General features: G+C 30.4%; 1 protein-coding gene across 1 annotated transcript in view; it reads left to right on the top strand.

The window, feature by feature from the left end:
* Rab11 (RAS oncogene family member Rab11) overlaps positions 1-19,539 on the top strand; it is a 52,898-nt gene that overhangs the window by 19,769 nt on the left and 13,590 nt on the right. Inside the window, exons 2-3 of the mRNA XM_075374504.1 lie at positions 15,052-15,173; positions 16,368-16,441. Coding sequence (XP_075230619.1) covers positions 15,052-15,173; positions 16,368-16,441 — 196 coding nt within the window. The remainder of the gene's footprint in view (positions 1-15,051; positions 15,174-16,367; positions 16,442-19,539) is intronic.

Here is a 19,539-nt window from a genome sequence, read left to right as displayed (position 1 = left end):
AAATAACACATTACAAAAATTGTTATACAACACATTGCTTTCAAATTTTAACAGCAACATGAAAACTAAACAAGATATCTACAGTCCAAGAATATTTGGTTATATAGGAGTTTATGCAGAACACAATGCTGCCAACTGCATGTCACTATATATCTTTATTGGTGCGTAATTAAAAATGTTCAGTTATTTTTTGATCAGATCTTGTACTCTATACAGCATCAAACCTCCTCAACCAATTCTCCACAGGGCTATGAATCCCAGGAAGCCAGCAACTATGTTCCATTTCTTTTGGCTTTCCAATTAACTTGCAGACCAAAACTAGAATTGACCCTCGCAAACACTCAACTACTTTGAAACGTTCACCTTCGTACCTGGGACAGACATATGAAACATGACGCACACATGAACACAAGCCTGAAACAGTCAAAACAAATCTTGCCAACAACCTATCTCTAAAGGTGCCATTTCTAGAAGGAAATATAATTTGCCGATTAGGGGAAAATTCATTTAGAATTGACGCTCTGTCACAAAGATATCAATTGGCTTAATACAAAAAATAATAAGGATGCCTTTCGAGAGACAGTCGTATAGGCACCATTCATAGATAATAGAAAATGCTTCACAAGACTTTTTGGGAAGCATATTGACAAAGCTCCGTAAATAGAAAATTCTGATCAAGGATACCTAGATACTTTTGCAGTGGGTCATACCTAATTGAATGATCTGCCACTGCTACACGTGGTTGTTGTGTAACAGCCTGTCTGCTCTTCAGCAACATTATCGTTTTTTTTTTCTGTGGGCTAAACACCATCTTATGTTAGAAACTTCACAGTGGAGTATCTTATAAGCCTGGGCTGCACTGAACTCAATCTCATTCCTCGAATCTCCTTTAACCAGAAAAAGCCCATCATCTGCATAAGCGACAATGCGGTATCCACTGGGTAACCTCAACCTCAAGCTCTGATGCTTTTTGGTGGATATCCCTATCTGTGCATATCCTTTCATGGATGATATTCATTTGGAAGAGTTTGCAAAAAGATTTTATCTGGCTTTCATTGATGCCGCTGAGAATTCAATTTCCCAAGTCTGAGTTGAGAGAGAGGTTCTATCATCGTATTAAAGATAGATTGAATTCTAAAAAATATGATGGATGGGTGGTCAGTATGGTTTTCACCCAGGTAAGGGTAATGAAGATGCTGTTCTTTCAGTTATGAAAGTTGTTTCTTCTAGCAAGTCTAAGTATGTCTTTGGTATCTTTTTGGACACATCGAGAGGTTTTAATTGAAGATGACCACTGGTAAAGTGGTCCAGGCTTGGAACGGAGGGGGTGGCGGAGGGTGTCTTTCCGTATGGGGTCAGGTTCATGAGAGAGAATGGCTCTTGCAGTACTGGTGTTGACTCATTTCTCTTTTTCTTATTAATTATAAATACATAAACTGTTTTCTTTTTATTCATTTGTAAAAGTAAATAAGTTTATTCATCTAGCCTATTTTACCAGCTGATATTTAATATTTTTCTAATTAATGTATTGTTTAGTTTAGATTTACATTTCATTCTGTCATCAACTCGTATCTTCTTCAACAATGTAATATTCATATAATATAAAATCTAAAATAAATATTAAAGATGTAAATAATGATCATTACAACTTTAAAAATTATATGTAACCATGAACTGAACGTTTTGACCCCTTTATTTATTAGAAATATAAACCAGTGAATTTAAGATATAAAATAAATACACTCAGCTGAGGTATTACACCAAGGCGGTTAGTTATTCGACAGTGGTATTGCTATAAAGATGTGGGGGCTGTGCCGCTGTAACGGGTTGTTATCGGTTAGCTACCTTTGAGAAAGGCAGTTATGTAGGTATACTGTAAACCCGCTGATATCTGAATTGCTAGTGCCACTCGTTGATATGACAAGTTGATAGCAAGTGGCAACTAGTTATCAGAAATCTCTGTCTACAAGGGAGCATGTACTCAAGGGAAACAGAACTCTATCTAGTACCTGCATTTAACATGATTGGAACTGAAAGCCTAATTTTATTAACTCTAATATAGATAATTATTCAAATTTGAACATTGTTTTTGACTGGTCAGAATTTTAGTTTATTCCTTTTTTTAAAAAATGTGTTCTTTCTTTTAATTATAACTTTATTTTTTTATTAAAATAAACTTCCTTTTTTACTACTTGTATTGTTGGTGGTTTATATTATCTTTATTTTTTTCTTTCTCTGTCTATTCGACAGTGGTATTGCTATAAAGATGACTAATGTGGTGTGGGGGCTGTGCCGCTGTAACGGGTTGTTATCGGTTAGCTACCTTTGAGAAAGGCAGTTGTGTAGGTATACTGTAAACCCGCTGATATCTGAATTGCTAGTGCCACTTGTTGATATGACACATAGCAAGTGGCAACTAGTTATCAGAAATCTCTGTCTACAAGGGAGCATGTACTCAAGGGAAACAGAACTCTATCTAGTACCTGCATTTAACATGATTGGAACTGAAAGCCTAATTTTATTAACTCTAATATAGATAATTATTCAAATTTGAACATTGTTTTTGACTGGTCAGAATTTTAGTTTATTCCTTTTTTTAAAAAATGTGTTCTTTCTTTTAATTATAACTTTATTTTTTTATTAAAATAAACTTCCTTTTTTACTACTTGTATTGTTGGTGGTTTATATTATCTTTATTTTTTTCTTTCTCTGTCTATTCGACAGTGGTATTGCTATAAAGATGACTAATGTGGTGTGGGGGCTGTGCCGCTGTAACGGGTTGTTATCGGTTAGCTACCTTTGAGAAAGGCAGTTGTGTAGGTATACTGTAAACCCGCTGATATCTGAATTGCTAGTGCCACTTGTTGATATGACACATAGCAAGTGGCAACTAGTTATCAGAAATCTCTGTCTACAAGGGAGCATGTACTCAAGGGAAACAGAACTCTATCTAGTACCTGCATTTAACATGATTGGAACTGAAAGCCTAATTTTATTAACTCTAATATAGATAATTATTCAAATTTGAACATTGTTTTTGACTGGTCAGAATTTTAGTTTATTCCTTTTTTTTAAAAATGTGTTCTTTCTTTTAATTATAACTTTATTTTTTTATTAAAATAAACTTCCTTTTTTACTACTTGTATTGTTGGTGGTTTATATTATCTTTATTTTTTTCTTTCTCTGTTTTTGAGCTTCCTTTACAACTTCCTTAATGTTTTGTTTTTTGTTATAATGCATTGCTTTAAATATGTTGTGTTGCCAGTGTTAGCTTTTAGACAGCAGGTAATTATTAAATTTCCTGTTGGTATATTAATGATTACTTTCTTTTTTTGGCTATAATTTGGAATTATTAAACATATTTGATACGTTTTGGTTTTAAAGTTAAATTTCTCAAACTGGTATTTATTTTTTTGACTCTATTTTCTCATCAATTTTCTTAGAGTTAAATTCTCTACAAAACCTTTTAGTAAGTTTTATTTTTTAAGTGGTAATTTTACAGTTATTTTATGCAAAACCAAAATATTATGTTAAGTTTTACTATTTAAAAAAAATAATAAAAAAAAGTAGAGATGCTGTTCTTGGAACCACTTTTATTTTTATAATTTTCAACTCAAGTAATGCAGAGTGAGCAACATAAAAATTAATCCATAAAGTAACCGCTTCAGAATCTGTAGTTTATGGAATGAAATTTAATAAATGATATGGCTTAATTAAAAAAAAACAAAAAAAACTTAAATGTAATTTAAATGTTACATTTATTTACCTTATTGGTTACAAAAATGGTTAAAAATGAGACCACCCTGGGCATCGATGCACATTTGTGCTCGATGCCAAAAGTCATCTGAACCAAATTATTATCAATTGGGTTGATTTCTCATTGAATGTTCACCTTAAGTTCATCAGTATTGTGGGGATTAAATGAATAAATTCTCTCCTTTAAGTAGCCCCAAAGGAAAAAATTGCAAGTAGACAACTCTGGGGAAAGTGGAGGCCCCACCGTCTTCTGCTGACAGCTTGTTAATTTGTGAAAGCTGCATGAATGTGATTCAGTGAAATGTTTGATGTGTGACATGTTGCTTTGTCTTGTTGGAAGAAGCTGTATTTTTTAATAATCAGTTAATTGTGTGTAGAATTCTTTGAAAATTGTGAGGTAAACTTGTGTTATTGACAGTCTGGTCAATAAATATTGGTCCCACTATAAGATTACCAAAACGGCACACCAATTTTCTCACTGTGAAGTGGACGCTCTAATATCTCATGAACATTCCTCGCCATCCAATACTTAGTGTTCTGGTAATTAACATGGCCAGATAAATGAAACCGTGCCTCGTCTGACATGAAATACGACATCAGGTCTATCTGTTCACAAACAATGTTTTTGAGAAGCCAGTTGCAACAATCAGGTCATTTCAGTTTGTCTGTCTCCTTTAGTCGTTGCGCAGTTGTAATGCGGTATGGTTTCAATTTTAATTTGTGAAGAATTTTATAAAGTGTGTATTTAACACCAGATTGTTGAGATAACTTGTGTAATGATTTTTTTTGGACTGGCAGTAATTCTCCTTTCAATTGGCAATGGCCTGTGGAGCCCTAACGGAAGGTTGCCTATTTCATTTTGCATTTGAAACCGAACTTGCATGACATTTTTTAATTAAATTGTGTATGCTACTCTTCTCTGGGATACAGGCATTTAGAAATTTTCTACAAATACTTGACGTAATTCTTCAAACAATCTAGGACGAATATAAGTCTCAACTATAGCTAACCTCTTCTGAATAAGGCATTTTAGACAGACACAACTGCACTCACAGTACTGCAACGCAGCAAAACTTATACTGCACTGACACGTAACCACCTTTTGGATGGCAGCAACAATCAATAGTAACATATAAATCCATTAGTCGTGCTAGTTGTGTGAGAGTCTTTCATAAATAGTGTCGGGTAGCGGTTTCATTGTAGGTTCGGTTTTATGTTGCTCACCCTGTATAAAAAACATAAATTTTGTTATAATTTGTTTCAAAAAATTAAAAACTGTAGTAATTACTTAAGAAGCAAAAATCAGGGTTAAATATTTCGGCAGCTAGTTGTAAATGAAGCTTTTCTAGGGATATTTTTTTATGACTTTTCCTTATTATCTTCCTATTTACCTTCTGAGTAGTGTCCTTTTCCGCTGAAACATTCTTGTTTGTGTGCAAAAAGTTTAGTATCTAAAACTATATATTTCTCATGGGTTCAGGCATATTGTGGCCTTGAACTTGCTTTTGTTATTATACTATTTTGGTGAATCAAATATAAATTGTAATCCTTTTTTTTTATAAATTATTTATTAATAACTTACACAATTCATATCTTCACCATTTCTTTATATAGTCTTCTGCACAATCTACACACTTGCCAATGATTTGGAAGCTTGAATATTCCTTGTTTACAAAAAATTTGAGGACATGTCAACCAATTTTGCACGTGCTCATCGACATCATCATTGTTTTCTAATTGTTCCCCTTCAAGCGATCTTTCAAGGGCCCAAATCTTTCAGGGGGACAAAGCTTGACTAGAGAGTGTGATCGAGGGTTTCCCAGTGCATTTTTTCACTTTATCCCTTTTTAAAATTGCGGTGTGTGGCTTGGCTGGCATTGTCTTGGAGAAGGATGATATCTGTAATGAGCATACCACCCTGTCTTTTGTTTTGGTAGGTGGCTTTTGTTGTCTGCAGCAACTGACAATAATAGTAAGTTGCATTCACAGTTAGTTTTTTGTGGAGAAACTACAATGAGGAAAACTTTTTCGGTTCATGTAATGAGACATAGGTCCATCATATCACTCTGGAGTCAAAAATGGTGAGTAAGGAGTGGCGAAAGGAAGGATGCTGACTGCCCAGTAAAGGCCAAAACCCTTCTGTCAGCTGGATAAGTTTTTGCCTTTACTGGGCAGTCCTCATCTTCCTTTCGCCACTCCTTACTCACCATTTTTGACTCCAAAGTGTAATGATGGACCAATGTCTCATCACAGGTGATGATTCGCCTGAAAAAATCGTCCCTTTTTTGTCAAAATCGATTCAGAAGTCTCTCACAGATCTTTAACTTGACCTATTTTTGATTTTCAGTCAGCAATCTTGGAACCCGTTTGCTAATTTTTCTGAAGCCAAGATGATCAGTGATAATGGATTGAGCACTTCCACAGCTGATACCCACTTCTGACATGATATCTTAAACAGTGAACTGGCGATCACCTTCGATAAGCTCTTGAATGACGTGGATGTTGTTAGCTGTGAGAATTCACCTTGGGTGTCGATCATGACTCATTTTCTACACTTTCTTGCTCACCCTTAAATTGTCTGACCCACATATACACTTAGTTCTGGGACAGTGGAACATCCCCAAACTGTGCCTTTAAATGAATTAAAATTTTCACTGGTTTAATGTCTTCATTAGTTGAAAAATTTATAATTGCACACTATGAGCAAGAGCTTACTCTTGCTCACTCATTGTTGTACTGACAATTAAACAGAGCAGAGGGGCTAACTTAGCTGGTTCCTCCTCTCTAACACACTGAACATAACAACCCCCCCCACTCTGGCATCCAGCTCGAAACTGCTTGGTGCATAGAATAACAAAATCACCATTTAAATTTGATTTGCCCTCATACTTTTTTAAATTTAAGTTTTCCAGTCTGTGTAATTTATTTAACATGATTTTTGAGTCATAAAACAATTTAATTGTAAAGTTATTGAGCTCTAGGAAGTTTAAACATTTTTAAATTCATTATGTTTGTGTATAATGTATTGTTCTTAATAGATAAACTCTGATAGAGTTCAGTGGTAATAAATAACAAGAATTTGTCAATGAGTTTAATCATATTTGCAAGGTCAATTGCGCTCCTTAACTTCCTGTGAATATTTATTTGTACCCGCTAGCTTCAGTTGTTTGATTTAGGTTCTCTTGCTGTTTCAAGTTTCCACTTGAAGCAACTTCCATTCTTGTTGATGTTTATTTGTAATTTGAAATTATAGTTATATTTTTTAATCCTTACCTACATGTAATTTTCCTTCAATTTAAAAAGTTTGAAATTTTGTTACATACTTAAGAAATTACTGATTAATAAATTTTATGAATAAAAAAATATTTATGAAATTTTATTATTTTGCAATTCTTATTTTGTTTATTTATGTGTAGTATAAAAAAAATTTTGAAGAAAAAAAAATAATTGAAAATTTATTACAATTTAATTACATGAAATTATTTTCTTTTCTTGTATTTGTGTATAAAAATAGAATGATGATGTCAAAGGATTAGTGTGATGATTAGTCATGGTTAAATGGATGGTAATAATGGTATTGTAAAGTCGTGTAATAATTCTTATTCTGTCAGTTTATTTTAAATATTAATTTATTTTACTGTAAGAAAATTTTCTTCCATATTTTCCTCTTTTTTTTAATTTACATAAAATTTACATAAATTTTCCATAATCTTTCAGGATTTTCATTTGTAAATATGTTTGGTACCAGAAGATTTCTTTTCTGTCTAAAATTTCTTCAAAAAATCTGTTTTTAATATCCGCTTTATTTTTTTAATTAGCATCAACTTAAGTTAATTATTTAGATTAACTTAGGGAACAATTACAGCTCATGATACTTAATGTTCATCAGTTTGTGTACATTCAAGAGTAGCTGTAATTTAATTTAAGGGTGATAGAAATTCATGAAACATACTTATATAAATTATTTTAAGGTTGATTACACAGGTAATTTTACTTGAAATTACTTGATAGATTTTCAGCTATCTGTTTTATTACATTTTAAAAGCTTCTGTAATCTATTTGTGGCTTAATTTTTGTTATTTTGCTTCTTTATGATACTACATATGTATACTAGAAAAAGAATACAATTTATTATTTTTTTCTTTATCTTTAAAATATGTAATTATTAAATATGTGTATCTTTATTGTGGACGTGCTGCACTGTACTATATTGGATAGTTATAACATAAAATGGCATCCTGTGTTTGATTTCTGCTTTACTTTTCTTTTTCTTGCATTAATTATAAATAAGAAAATTCTTTAACTTTGAATATATTTGATCTCATTTTGTCACTTCCTTTCTTTAAAATTTTATTTTTTTATCATACTATAGTATTTAATAATAATAATAATGTATAATTTAATAATAATGTTCATTTCTCTTTTCTTTTTCTTGCAATTTGTAAAAATTAATGTATTTTATTTATAAAGTAGTGCAAAAAAGAAAATAAACAATAAATTGACAAGAAAATAACAGGAAATTAATTTATCCAATAAAGAGTAGATAAATACTATTTTAAATGCAAATGATGGCTGTGCAACTTTAGCACATAAAAATCTCACTGCGCCCATATACTTACTGAGTGTACAACCTTTTTCAGGTTAAAATGCTTTTTCCCAGAAGTGTCTGTCATTACTTAGATAAGGATAAAACACAGTATGTGTAGTTTTTTTGAATGGTTATCATAGCAATATCTATGTTATTTAATATGAATTTAACAATTTAGCATCTAGCTCACTTCTTTTTTTTTTTAATAAATGAATAATTATGTTACAAAATTGTTTCTATTTAAAAATATGTATTATTATTTTATTAGAGTTGCATACAAAGATGTAGTTTTTAATTTACATGCAGTTATTTTAACTCAAAATTTGTGTGTAAGAATATAGATTTTATTGCATATGAAAAATGCCATGTTTGACAGGGTTTTTTTGAACCTCCTGTACTTTCCAGATAAAAGGCTTAGATGTTATACTACTCTGCCACTGAGGTTGACAGTGTTTTTAATTATTTACATACATTCTTTTTTGCACACTTAATTGATTTATGCTTACAGTTTGTTTGGGTGAATTAAAAAAAAAAAAATTATATTTAAAAAATAAATTTGTTCATATTCTCATGAGAGTGAAGTGAAGGTGTATGTGCGTGCGTGTGCATGTAAATCATGCAAAAAATGTAAAATTATAATAAATTTATTAAAAGATTTATAAGTGTTAACTTCATAATTTAAAAAACTTCTTTCTTTATAATAACACTTTAAAGAACACAACAGATTTTTAGGCTCTAAAAGTTAAGTGAAACTGTAGTTGCTTAAGTTATATAGTACTGGTTTTAATGTAATATTTTCATTTTCTTCGTATTATACTTTTAGTTTTTCTCCATGCATCCTGTAAAAATTTTCTGTTTCTAAAAGTTTTTACTACTTTTTCTATCCACATTCATTAATCACAACTAAAGATTAAGGGATGATTTACTTTGCTTCCAACTGTTTATTGGAGTCTATTATTTATATTATAATATTTCTTTGTTTAACGAAACTAAAAGTTATGTTGGCCGAATGAATGGTTTTATTCCGGTCAGTAAAAAATTTGTTTTCTATCCAGATGCAGTTTTGAAAATTTTGTTAAAAATTGGTTAAAAGAAATTTTATATGATTAGAAAGCTGATATTACTAGCCATGCATTTTCTGTTACTAGTAGAAAGTAATTTTAAGCTTTTTCTCATGCCTTTTGGGTCAGGATTCTTTAGATTATTGAATTACTACCCATTTTGTCGATACCACTTGTCATTTGTTAATAAAGTTCTTGGAATCTATCAGTATAATTCAATACTGATACTGTTTATTTTTTACTGAAAACCATTTGACTGAATTCATACATGTTTCATAGATTGGTTGACCTGCCTTGAGGTAGATTTTTAATTATATTTTATTCATGTGGTATTTATCCCTTGTAAATAAATATTATAAACATTCCCACAATTTTCTTTTATCCATTTTTTACAAGCTAAGATGCCATTTAACAACTGAGATGCCCACCCTACATATTGTTTCTGGTGCTAAATCTACCTTATCAAAGTTTGTCAGGAAATGGCAGTGATGTATTAATCTGTAGTAAATATTTTTTCTTTGAATTATTCTAGGCATCTAAATCTAAATTCTGCTAATTTTTCTTTGGAGAAAAATCGAGGATCTCAAATTCATACAAAACTCCCTTTTAAGTCTTTAATGAAATTTAGGCATTATAATAGTAACTTTTGATGAAGTTGGGTCAGTCAAATACCAAAACTGTTTAATCATTTTTACCCAAAGATTAATGCAAGCTTTTCACAGTTTAATATGGTGTACTCTCTTATTAGCAGAGTGTTTGATAATGCCACCTTATTATTCTCTCTTAGAAGAAAGTACGATTAAAATAAATTCTCTTCTAAATCTGTATTTTCTCATGGATGTTGTATTTATCTTTTTCAAGAAGAATTTAATATGTATACCCTTTATATGATGTTTAATGTAATATTTTGTTTTTTGTAATAGTAAAGGTTGGAGTTTAGTTAACACAATTATATCATCTGTAATTTCTATATGATAATAAAGCTGAATTTTTTTTTGTCTTCAAATTTGTTGATATTTTCAGATTTATATTTTATATTTATATTTATATTTTCATGGTTATTGCTTGTTAATTTTATTTATGCTTTCTACAATTAAAGGGTTTAAAGTTATTTATTTATATAATTTGCTCATTTAATGTTATATAAATGGAAGAAGATAAGAAATAAATTTATTGGTTAGCTTGTTGGTTGTTACAGGATATTTTTTAATTAATTTTTTTTTATTATGAAAAATAAGTTCTTATTTTTTAATTAAAATAGGTAATATGAGTTAGTAGAAAATACTGTTGATTTCTATATTTAAATTTCATGAAGTTAATTGAAAATTTTTAAGAATTGAAAAATAAACTTTTCTTTTTAAGAAGTAAACTTTTTATATGGCTTTTATTAATGTCCTTTTTTCCTAGTTGCCTGTATGAAAAAACCATTCACAAAAAATGCAAAAAACAAGAATTTCTTGAGAAAATAAGAAAAGTGCAATGCACAGAAATGACAATTTTCCAAAAATCATTATGATGGAGAATTGAGCTAAGGCTATTTGGAACATGGAGCTATGTATATTACTTTCTATATCTCAAGTTTTTCAACTAAATCTTTTAAGGTTTGTGTGATAATACTTTGAATATCAAAACTTCAGAACCATTATTAATATGGCTAAGAAATGTATTGGTTTTTTACTTTAAATTTCTGCTCCAAAATTTCAATTTTCTACAAAAAGCGTTGACCAATTAGCTCAATTCCATCACAAATAAACAATCTTGAAACTTCTCAGCTTCTGGTTGGTTTTCCTCTTCTAGAAAAATGACGATTCATCTTTTAATTCATAAACATGTTGCAAAAATTTCCCATGTGATCACCATCTTGCCTCGCATTAAAGTAGTAATGCTGAATGTACTGCACCCATGTTTATATACATTCAAGTTTATAAAAAAATTATTGATTTTAGGAGTCTCATTTTTATATAATTTACTGCGATTACAATTGTCGTTAGCAGAATATTCAGACCAGTACTCATTTCTTTGGAAGCCAGAGCTTCTCTGTGGATCATGCAATATGTTCAGAGACACTGTGGAGATTTTTAATTCACAAGTGATGTGTACTTTGAAAATCTTTCAGACATTGAACATTTGCTTATTCCAATGATATTTTTCCACTCTATGTTTGTCTTTTTTTATAAAATCATTTAAGATAGAAAATAATGTGAGTGCTGTTGCTTTGAGTTCTATTGGTTTGCAGAAAAGTAGTTTCTTCTACTGCTGACATACAAGCTGACAACATCGAACATAGGCAATGAAATGAGCATCTTTATTGCGATCCGTTGCCTCATCAGGTTGAATTGAAAACAACTTGTCACACAACTTCCTGAAAAACTGATGCTGTACATCTTCAGCTACGTCGACAGGCTTTATTTGATAAAGGTATAGACTGCAATTGTTTGGCAAAATTATCTTCAAAGATAATTTCTACAGTCTTAGTTGCAGCTGGCAAAATAAGCTCTTCACCAATGGTGTGAAGCTTTTTACACCTGGCTATTTTATATGAAACTTTGTAAAGAGGCAAGTAAAGCTTTTTCATTCACAAAGTTTTTTTTAAAAAATTGTTTGCTTTTCATATGATGATTTTGTTTTGAAGGATTCTTGAGGTTTGTTACCATACTCCTATGAAGCATTTCCAAATGTTGTTTAACTTTATTAGGTTTCATCCTGTCTGCTGCCAAAATTTTAGAGCTAACGACACACGGCCTTTCTTCTTCATTTACTTCAGTACTGGGAAACCCAAAATTTCAGTATTCTTGAGAATATTTTCTTGATTTTATTTTCAGAACCATGCTTGTCTGTGCACTTATTGATGCTTCACTATCATCTAATGCTTGCTTACGTCTACTTAAAAATCTATTCATGATTCTCTATAAATCTACTGCCGTGAATGTTTAATACCGTGAACTACAATTAACATGCAATTTACAACATACACATTCACAATATATTTCATAACGATAGAAGGATCAGATTGACTCAGCTGAGACTGGCTGGAATTGAATGAAGTGCAGCATTTATAAGTTTGCGCAGACGGTCACGCATATGTTCCAGACTGTTTGAGACAAATCGGAACTTCTCGTGAAGCCATGGGAATGTCCGATATGGTGGATGTAAGACAGAAAGCAATAGAGAGGCATCGATTCTGGTTATGGTCAGTGCTGTGGTTCGATGTTGACAAATATAAAAAAATTACTTATTCTTGTTAATTTGTAAGATTTGTAATTAGGGTTGTAGTAGTGCAGCTTTAGCATCAAAATACATTATTATTGTATTCCTATTGTATTGCATCAAAATACATTATTATTGTACAAGAGGGGGGTGCAATAAAAATTGTGTTGCAAATACTGAAAGGTTGAGAAATGCTGTATTAATTGATTGTGATTTCTTTCTATAAAGAAAATGAAACTGTGGTCAGTGAAACAGTTTTTTATAAATTGAAAACATCTCTTAACAATCAAGTTTTTGTGGGGGGGGGGTGGCGGTGATGGTTTATATTGCATGGAAATTGGGTTCAACAATTTAAAAAAAAGGATAAAGTAAATGAATAGTTAACCTAAATTAAATTGGAAGTTACAAAAAAAAGTTATTACAAATAAACTATAAAACATGTGGTTTATGAGTTTGTGACTTTAAAATAAAATTTTTTTACAAAATTAAATTTATTTTTCGATGTAATCCCCTTTTAGTTTGATACACTTACTGCAGTGATCTTCTTTCTAACTTTTTTATGCATTCTAAAAAAAATATGATCTGTCAAAATCTCCAAAATACTGACTAGTTTCAGCAAAACTTGCTCGTTCAATGAAAATTTTTTCTACAAAGCCACTTCTTTAGGTATGAAAAGAAGCCCTTCTGATTTAGAATCAGAATGGGTTAAATCTGCAGAATAGGGTGGATGAGAAAGTAATTCGTAATGCAATTTAGTTAATGTAGCAAGTGAAATCGCAGATGAATGAACTGGCACATTATCATTGTGAAAGAGCACTTTTCTTTTGCTAAATGAGGCTGCTTTTTTTCAGTACCACATCAAACTTCTATAATAATAAGGTGTAATATTCTCCTGTGATCGATTTTCTCTTTGATCAGTATTACACCATATGCGTCCCAGAAAACCGTGGTCATGGTTTTACCAGCTGATGGAACCATCTTTACCTTTTTTTGGAGTGGGTTTATTTTGCCCTGTTCACATTTTTGACTATTTTGTTTCTGGTATATAATAATGAATCCATGTTTCATCAACTGTAACATAATGCCACAAAAACTAATTTGAATTGCACTGGTAAGTATTCAGATATTGCTTTGAATCAGCATTGCTTTTAATCAGGTGTCAGCAATCATGACATCCATCTTGTGTCCATAGCTTCCGTATACCTAACTGCTCATCTAAACATCGTTGTGTTCAGTTGAAATGTTTATGATCTTGCTAATCTCACATACCTTTGTATGTGATATCAGTATGATATCATGGATTACATTGATCATTTTTTGTGTAGTCACTTCCTTTGGACATCCTGAATGGTCAGCATCACTTGTAGGACCACAGTGAAATTCAGTAAACTGCTTTTGAACCATTTCGTTATGAAGGAGGAGATTCTCCATAATACTTTTAAGCTTTTGTTTTGGTTTCTTTTTTCTTGTAAGTAGTAGTGTTTTATAAAAATGCGGAATTCATGTTTTTCCATGTTTTCTTGACAAGTCAACTTTCAAGTGCTGTCAAATACTTACTATCAGAATGACTAAACTTTGTATGCAAGCCTAGATAAGATAAGACTACAAACAATAGAGAGAAAGTAGCGATTGGATTGCCACCTTCTGAAAAGTCACTGACCTATCAAATTGCCCTCATAATCACAATTGTTTGCATACAATGATTGTTTGAATTAATCACAATTTATTTTTTAAAAGGTTTTTTAATCTCTTTTGACTTTGTACTGTGTACAGAAAAAATCTGCTACATGCATATGTTTGCTTGACAGCCATTGTTGGTTTACCAGTTTTGGATGTAGTTTTTTATATAAATGGAAATTACCTTACATAAGTTGTAGCTGTATTTTATGTTTGGACTTCAGCTGGTTGAGCAACTTGGATTATTTTTTTTAAAGAAGATATGATAAAAATTGGTTTGTCTGTATCTATTTTACTGGTAAATTTTTTTTTTAAAGAAAAGGTAATATATTGAGTAGTTTATATAGAGTAGTAGCAGTAGTAGTTATATATTGAGAGTAGTAATATATTAAGTCTAGACTAGCTTAGATTATTAAATTACAGAATATAAATGAAGCTGCAGTAAGAGGTAATTAAAAAAAGGATTATATCATTTTGTTTTATCTATGTCATAGTAGCTTTAACATATAACAAAAAAGTTTTGCTGTAATTGTTTTGGCTTAGAATCTGGTTTGAACAAAATAAAATTACGCTTCTGTGTTCTTACTTCTTGTTTTTAAAACAGATTAATTTTATTAACTTTTGAATACTGTAAAAACTTCCACTTAAATTATTGAATGGAAAGATTTGACTTAGTTACAAGAAATATTTTTAGATGTAGAAAAAATTATGACCCAATTGCAATAATGTACCAAATTGTAAAATGTATTTTTATGTTTGCAGTGGTTCTTATTGGTGATTCCGGTGTTGGGAAAAGTAATCTGTTATCACGATTTACAAGAAATGAATTTAATTTAGAATCCAAGTCAACTATAGGAGTTGAGTTTGCCACTCGCAGTATACAGGTAAATATGAGGTTTTTTATTTCAGTATCATTATAATTGTTATTTATTTAATGTTTTTTGTTTAATAGTACTACATTTAAATTTGTTTTAAATGTAATATTTAATCTTTATTTGCCCCAAAGGATTACTTGTAAATCAGAATAAATTGGATTTTGGGCACAAACATCACAAAAAGAAACGCAACAAAAAAATATGAAAATATACATAAAACCAACAATGACCATTATTCATGATACCTCAGTCTGCTCATCTTAAAAATATAAATCTGAGCACATTCTGCTGTACTGTTCTCTTTCATGAGTAGTTGCTCTTCAAAAACTGTCATATCATCATCCCTATCCATTCAATAATTATTGAGATTTCTGACTAAACATACTTTGTCAAATGTCAGTTGAAGTTACTGTGAATGAGTGGATGAAAGTTGACAATAAACTTTTTTTCTGTTTAATCTCTAGGAATCAATCAGGTATTACTTCAGAGAATGAATGAGGATGATATGTTTGAGTTAGTGTATGTAAAGTGTAGTCTTGTACAGTCTCAGGTCAACACTTCCTGAGATGTGTGGTTAATTGAAAACCAACCACAAAGAACACCGGTATTCACGATCTAGTATTCAAATCCGTATAAAAGTAACTGCCTTTACTAGATTTGAATGTTGGAACCCTCAACTTTGAAATCAACTGATTTGCGAACGTGTATGAGTCATTGTACGACTGTTACTGTAAAGTTGTAATTTTCATCTAGATTTAGGACATAAAGATTAATCCATGGGCTCTTTGGTGATGTTGCTGTATGTGCCTCTGATATTTGCCATGTAAAATACATTTAGAATGTACATATTAATATACATAATATATATTTAATTACATAAACTAGCCTGGACTTGTAACTTGTAGACTTAAGTTGATTACATTAGAAAATATTAACAGAACTTTTGGTAGACCTATATTACTGACTTACTGAGAGTAAGTCTGTAGAATATATTAATTATATAATAGTTTTTAGTGAAATTAAAAAAAAATGAAACTTTTACTTAGGATGACTATTTATGAAGTAATTAGGATGACTATTTATGAAGCAGTGTTCCTTAAAAGTGTATTTTGAATTAATGTAAGATTAATTAATGATTATTATTATCTTAACGTATTTAACTTTGTTAACGAGAATTCCTTGTATTTTTTTACATTATTACAGGTTGATGGAAAAACAATCAAAGCCCAAATTTGGGATACTGCAGGACAGGAACGTTACAGAGCTATAACATCTGCGTCAGTATTTTGTTTTTATTGGATGTTTTAATCTATAATTAAATTTTACTTTATGTTAAGATTTTGTAGCTAGTTTCTCTACATAGAAATGCTTACAACTTTTGAAACCATTGTAAAATTTTTGTTTTTTATGAACTTGTTTTGAGCAATTTTAGCTGAAATACACCTAGAAATTTTTCATGTAACAAATCTACTGTTTGGTGCCTCCATAGGAAAGTTTTGGGATGCAATGGGGATAGGCAATGGCTGGGATGCAGATTTTACATCTATGCCTGAAAAACTTAAGAATTAATTGCATTAAAGTTTAATGGTTTACTCCTCTGTCAGATGAACAGCTATTCAAATGTTGAATCCTGTCTGTTACAGCTTTATTGATTACAGCTTGATTTGCAACTCGTGCATTTCAGACTACTCAAATAGTAAGCAATTTTGCAAAAAGGTGAGCCCTATCTTTAACAATGATGGTATCTGATGAAAATCGGATATAGGCATACCTCAGCATTCTGAATGTGTTATTATTTACAGAAGTTTGCATAATTACCATACACTTCCATTGAAAGTTTGAGCTTAGCAGGTATTTTCTTCACAGTCTTGAAGTACCTACTGTATTCACCGTCCATTACTGGAGTTTTCCCTTCTGGTAATAATCTACAGCAATTAATTCAACAGTTGGCTGTGACTTCACGCTTGGTTACATATTTTAAATATTCAGCCTTGTATAACAAAATTGTATATTTGCTGTTGTACATTCTCTTGAACATTGCTTCAATAAATTCAACGCATTCTCTGATGTCACTTTTCATCCAATAATTTTGGCTATTCATGTGTCTTTATCTCTTTCTGCTAGAATACTGTACTTTCTGATAACTGTACTTTCTGTACAGAGTTCCTGGTCAAGTAGGAATCTCAGGCATCAAATGTGCCAATATAACTGCCTAAGACAGCTGTATTCTGCTGATTTTTGTGGAACAAACATGCTATTACTCATTTTGTCATTTATACATCCTTTGATTTGTATGATGTCAGTTTGGGTAGAATGAGTAGTTGAACCTTGTCATAAAGAAATTACCTCAGAATTTATTGTAAAGTAACATTATATTATAGTTATTTGTGTAAAATTGATCAAGAAAAAATAATTGTTTAGAGTTGAAATATTATTATAAATAATAATATAATTATAATAATAATTATAAATATCTTGTAGAATTTTGACTGTTCACTCTGGTAGATAAATTAAAATCAGTTTATAATGTTTGTTAGCTATTTTATTGTTTCTAAAGATTGGCAGAAACATTTGCTAAAATTTGGGGTCCTGTTATAGAAATCTGCTATTTTGTATTTTTGGTTTAGTGGGAGTAGTCTCTTGTGGATATGGCTGGAGACATCCTATGCAGTAGATCTACAAAAAGTGGTCATGTATTCAATATTTTGATAAATACATGACCCAAAAAATTTGTGCTTGAATGGTAGAGTGTGTAGAATGGTAGAGTGGCTTGAATGGTAGAATGTGGTACAGGTTGAATACAGTCATTGAAAGCATATCCTTCATCTTGGGTTGAAACAGTAAATCTGTTTTTTATTTTAGAGGGTGAAAAACACTTAACAGATTTACGCAGGGTGATGATAAAACTATAGTGGTACTCACACTATATTTAAAAAACTTTATTAAAAAAAATTTTTCTTTTAATTTCTATCTGATGTAAACATCTGTGTCTAAACAGCTAAGGGATTATGGTATTTTTTTTTTTTTAGAAAACCATTAGATTAGAAATAACTGTATAAAGGAGAAATAAATTTATACTTAACAGCAAATACAATTTTTTAATTAAAATTGAAAGGCCTTTTTTTAAAGGAACTTTTCCAATTAAAAATTTATTCCTTTTAAAAATACTTGCACATATTATTTCAATGTTTGTTAAGGAAATTATAAGATAATGTGGTTAACCATTAACAAATAATTTTAAAAGTTTCTCTAAAAATAATTCTTTAAATATTAATTTATTAGCATAAAATCAGATAAATAATATTTAATAAGATTTGTTTATAAGTTTTCTGAGTCTCCTACCTCTCATTAAATTATAGTACTATCTTAGCAAATTAAAAAGTAATAATTTTTTTTATTTATTTTTCACCATTCTGATTTAAAAATTACAGTTTCTCTCAACAGTTTTCACAAGTAACTGCTGTGAGTGACAGTTTCTACAGTTTTTTGGACAAAAGTTAATAAAAGTATGCTTGTTAAACCTCTTAAATAAAAAAAGATCAATACTTTGTTTTATATCCTCTAGCATTAAAGTAGCACCTGAACAACTAGGATTCTAAAAGCCAAAGACTCGAATTCTTAGACTTTACCAAAAATGACTAAAAATAGATGGAGAATCCTATAATCTTAAAATAATTACTGATCCTCAGTTGTTTTATTGATTATAAGATGAACTGATCATCTGCATGCCTGATGTACACATCTTAGATCTTGGTGCCAGATTTTATTATCTAGAAGGGAACCCTCATCAAAATTAAAAAAAAAAATTGTAATGAAAATTATTTCGAATTTTTATTTTCTTTAATTCTTGCCTTTTATTAAAATTCATTGACAGGATATAAATCACAAAAAAAACTTTCCTGAATGGGGTCAACCTGCATTTGAAGCTTAAAAAACAAAATTCTTTCAAATGAAAGTTGTTGAAAATTCATTGCTTTGTCATTTTTTGAAATTATTCTTCTAAAATACATTGTGAGCAAGTAAATTAAAGAAAAAAAGTTTTACCAAAAGGGTGTAAACTTAAATTTATTATGTTAACTGCATCCTGAGCTAGTAATTAAAAAAATATGTTTCATTTGGAGGGGTTAGCCCTGTTACTGATAAATATTCCTACTGAATAAATAAAAATTATTAGAGTAAACAGGTATAAACTGAAATAATGGGCAAGAGTTGAAAAAACAGTTACTGAACCAAAGCCTTCTTGGTTTAGTCTTTAATATGAAATGCATAGATAGTTCTCAAGTTTTCATAAGTAGCTGCTGTAAGTGACAGTTACAGTTCATCTGGGCGATTATTACCTGAGATAATGTTTTACTACATATAATTTTTTGGGTAT

This window comes from Lycorma delicatula, chromosome 9 (assembly GCF_047948215.1).
Source record: "Lycorma delicatula isolate Av1 chromosome 9, ASM4794821v1, whole genome shotgun sequence".
Taxonomy (NCBI): Eukaryota; Metazoa; Arthropoda; class Insecta; order Hemiptera; family Fulgoridae; genus Lycorma; species Lycorma delicatula.
This window is presented reverse-complemented; position numbering and strand designations above follow the sequence as displayed.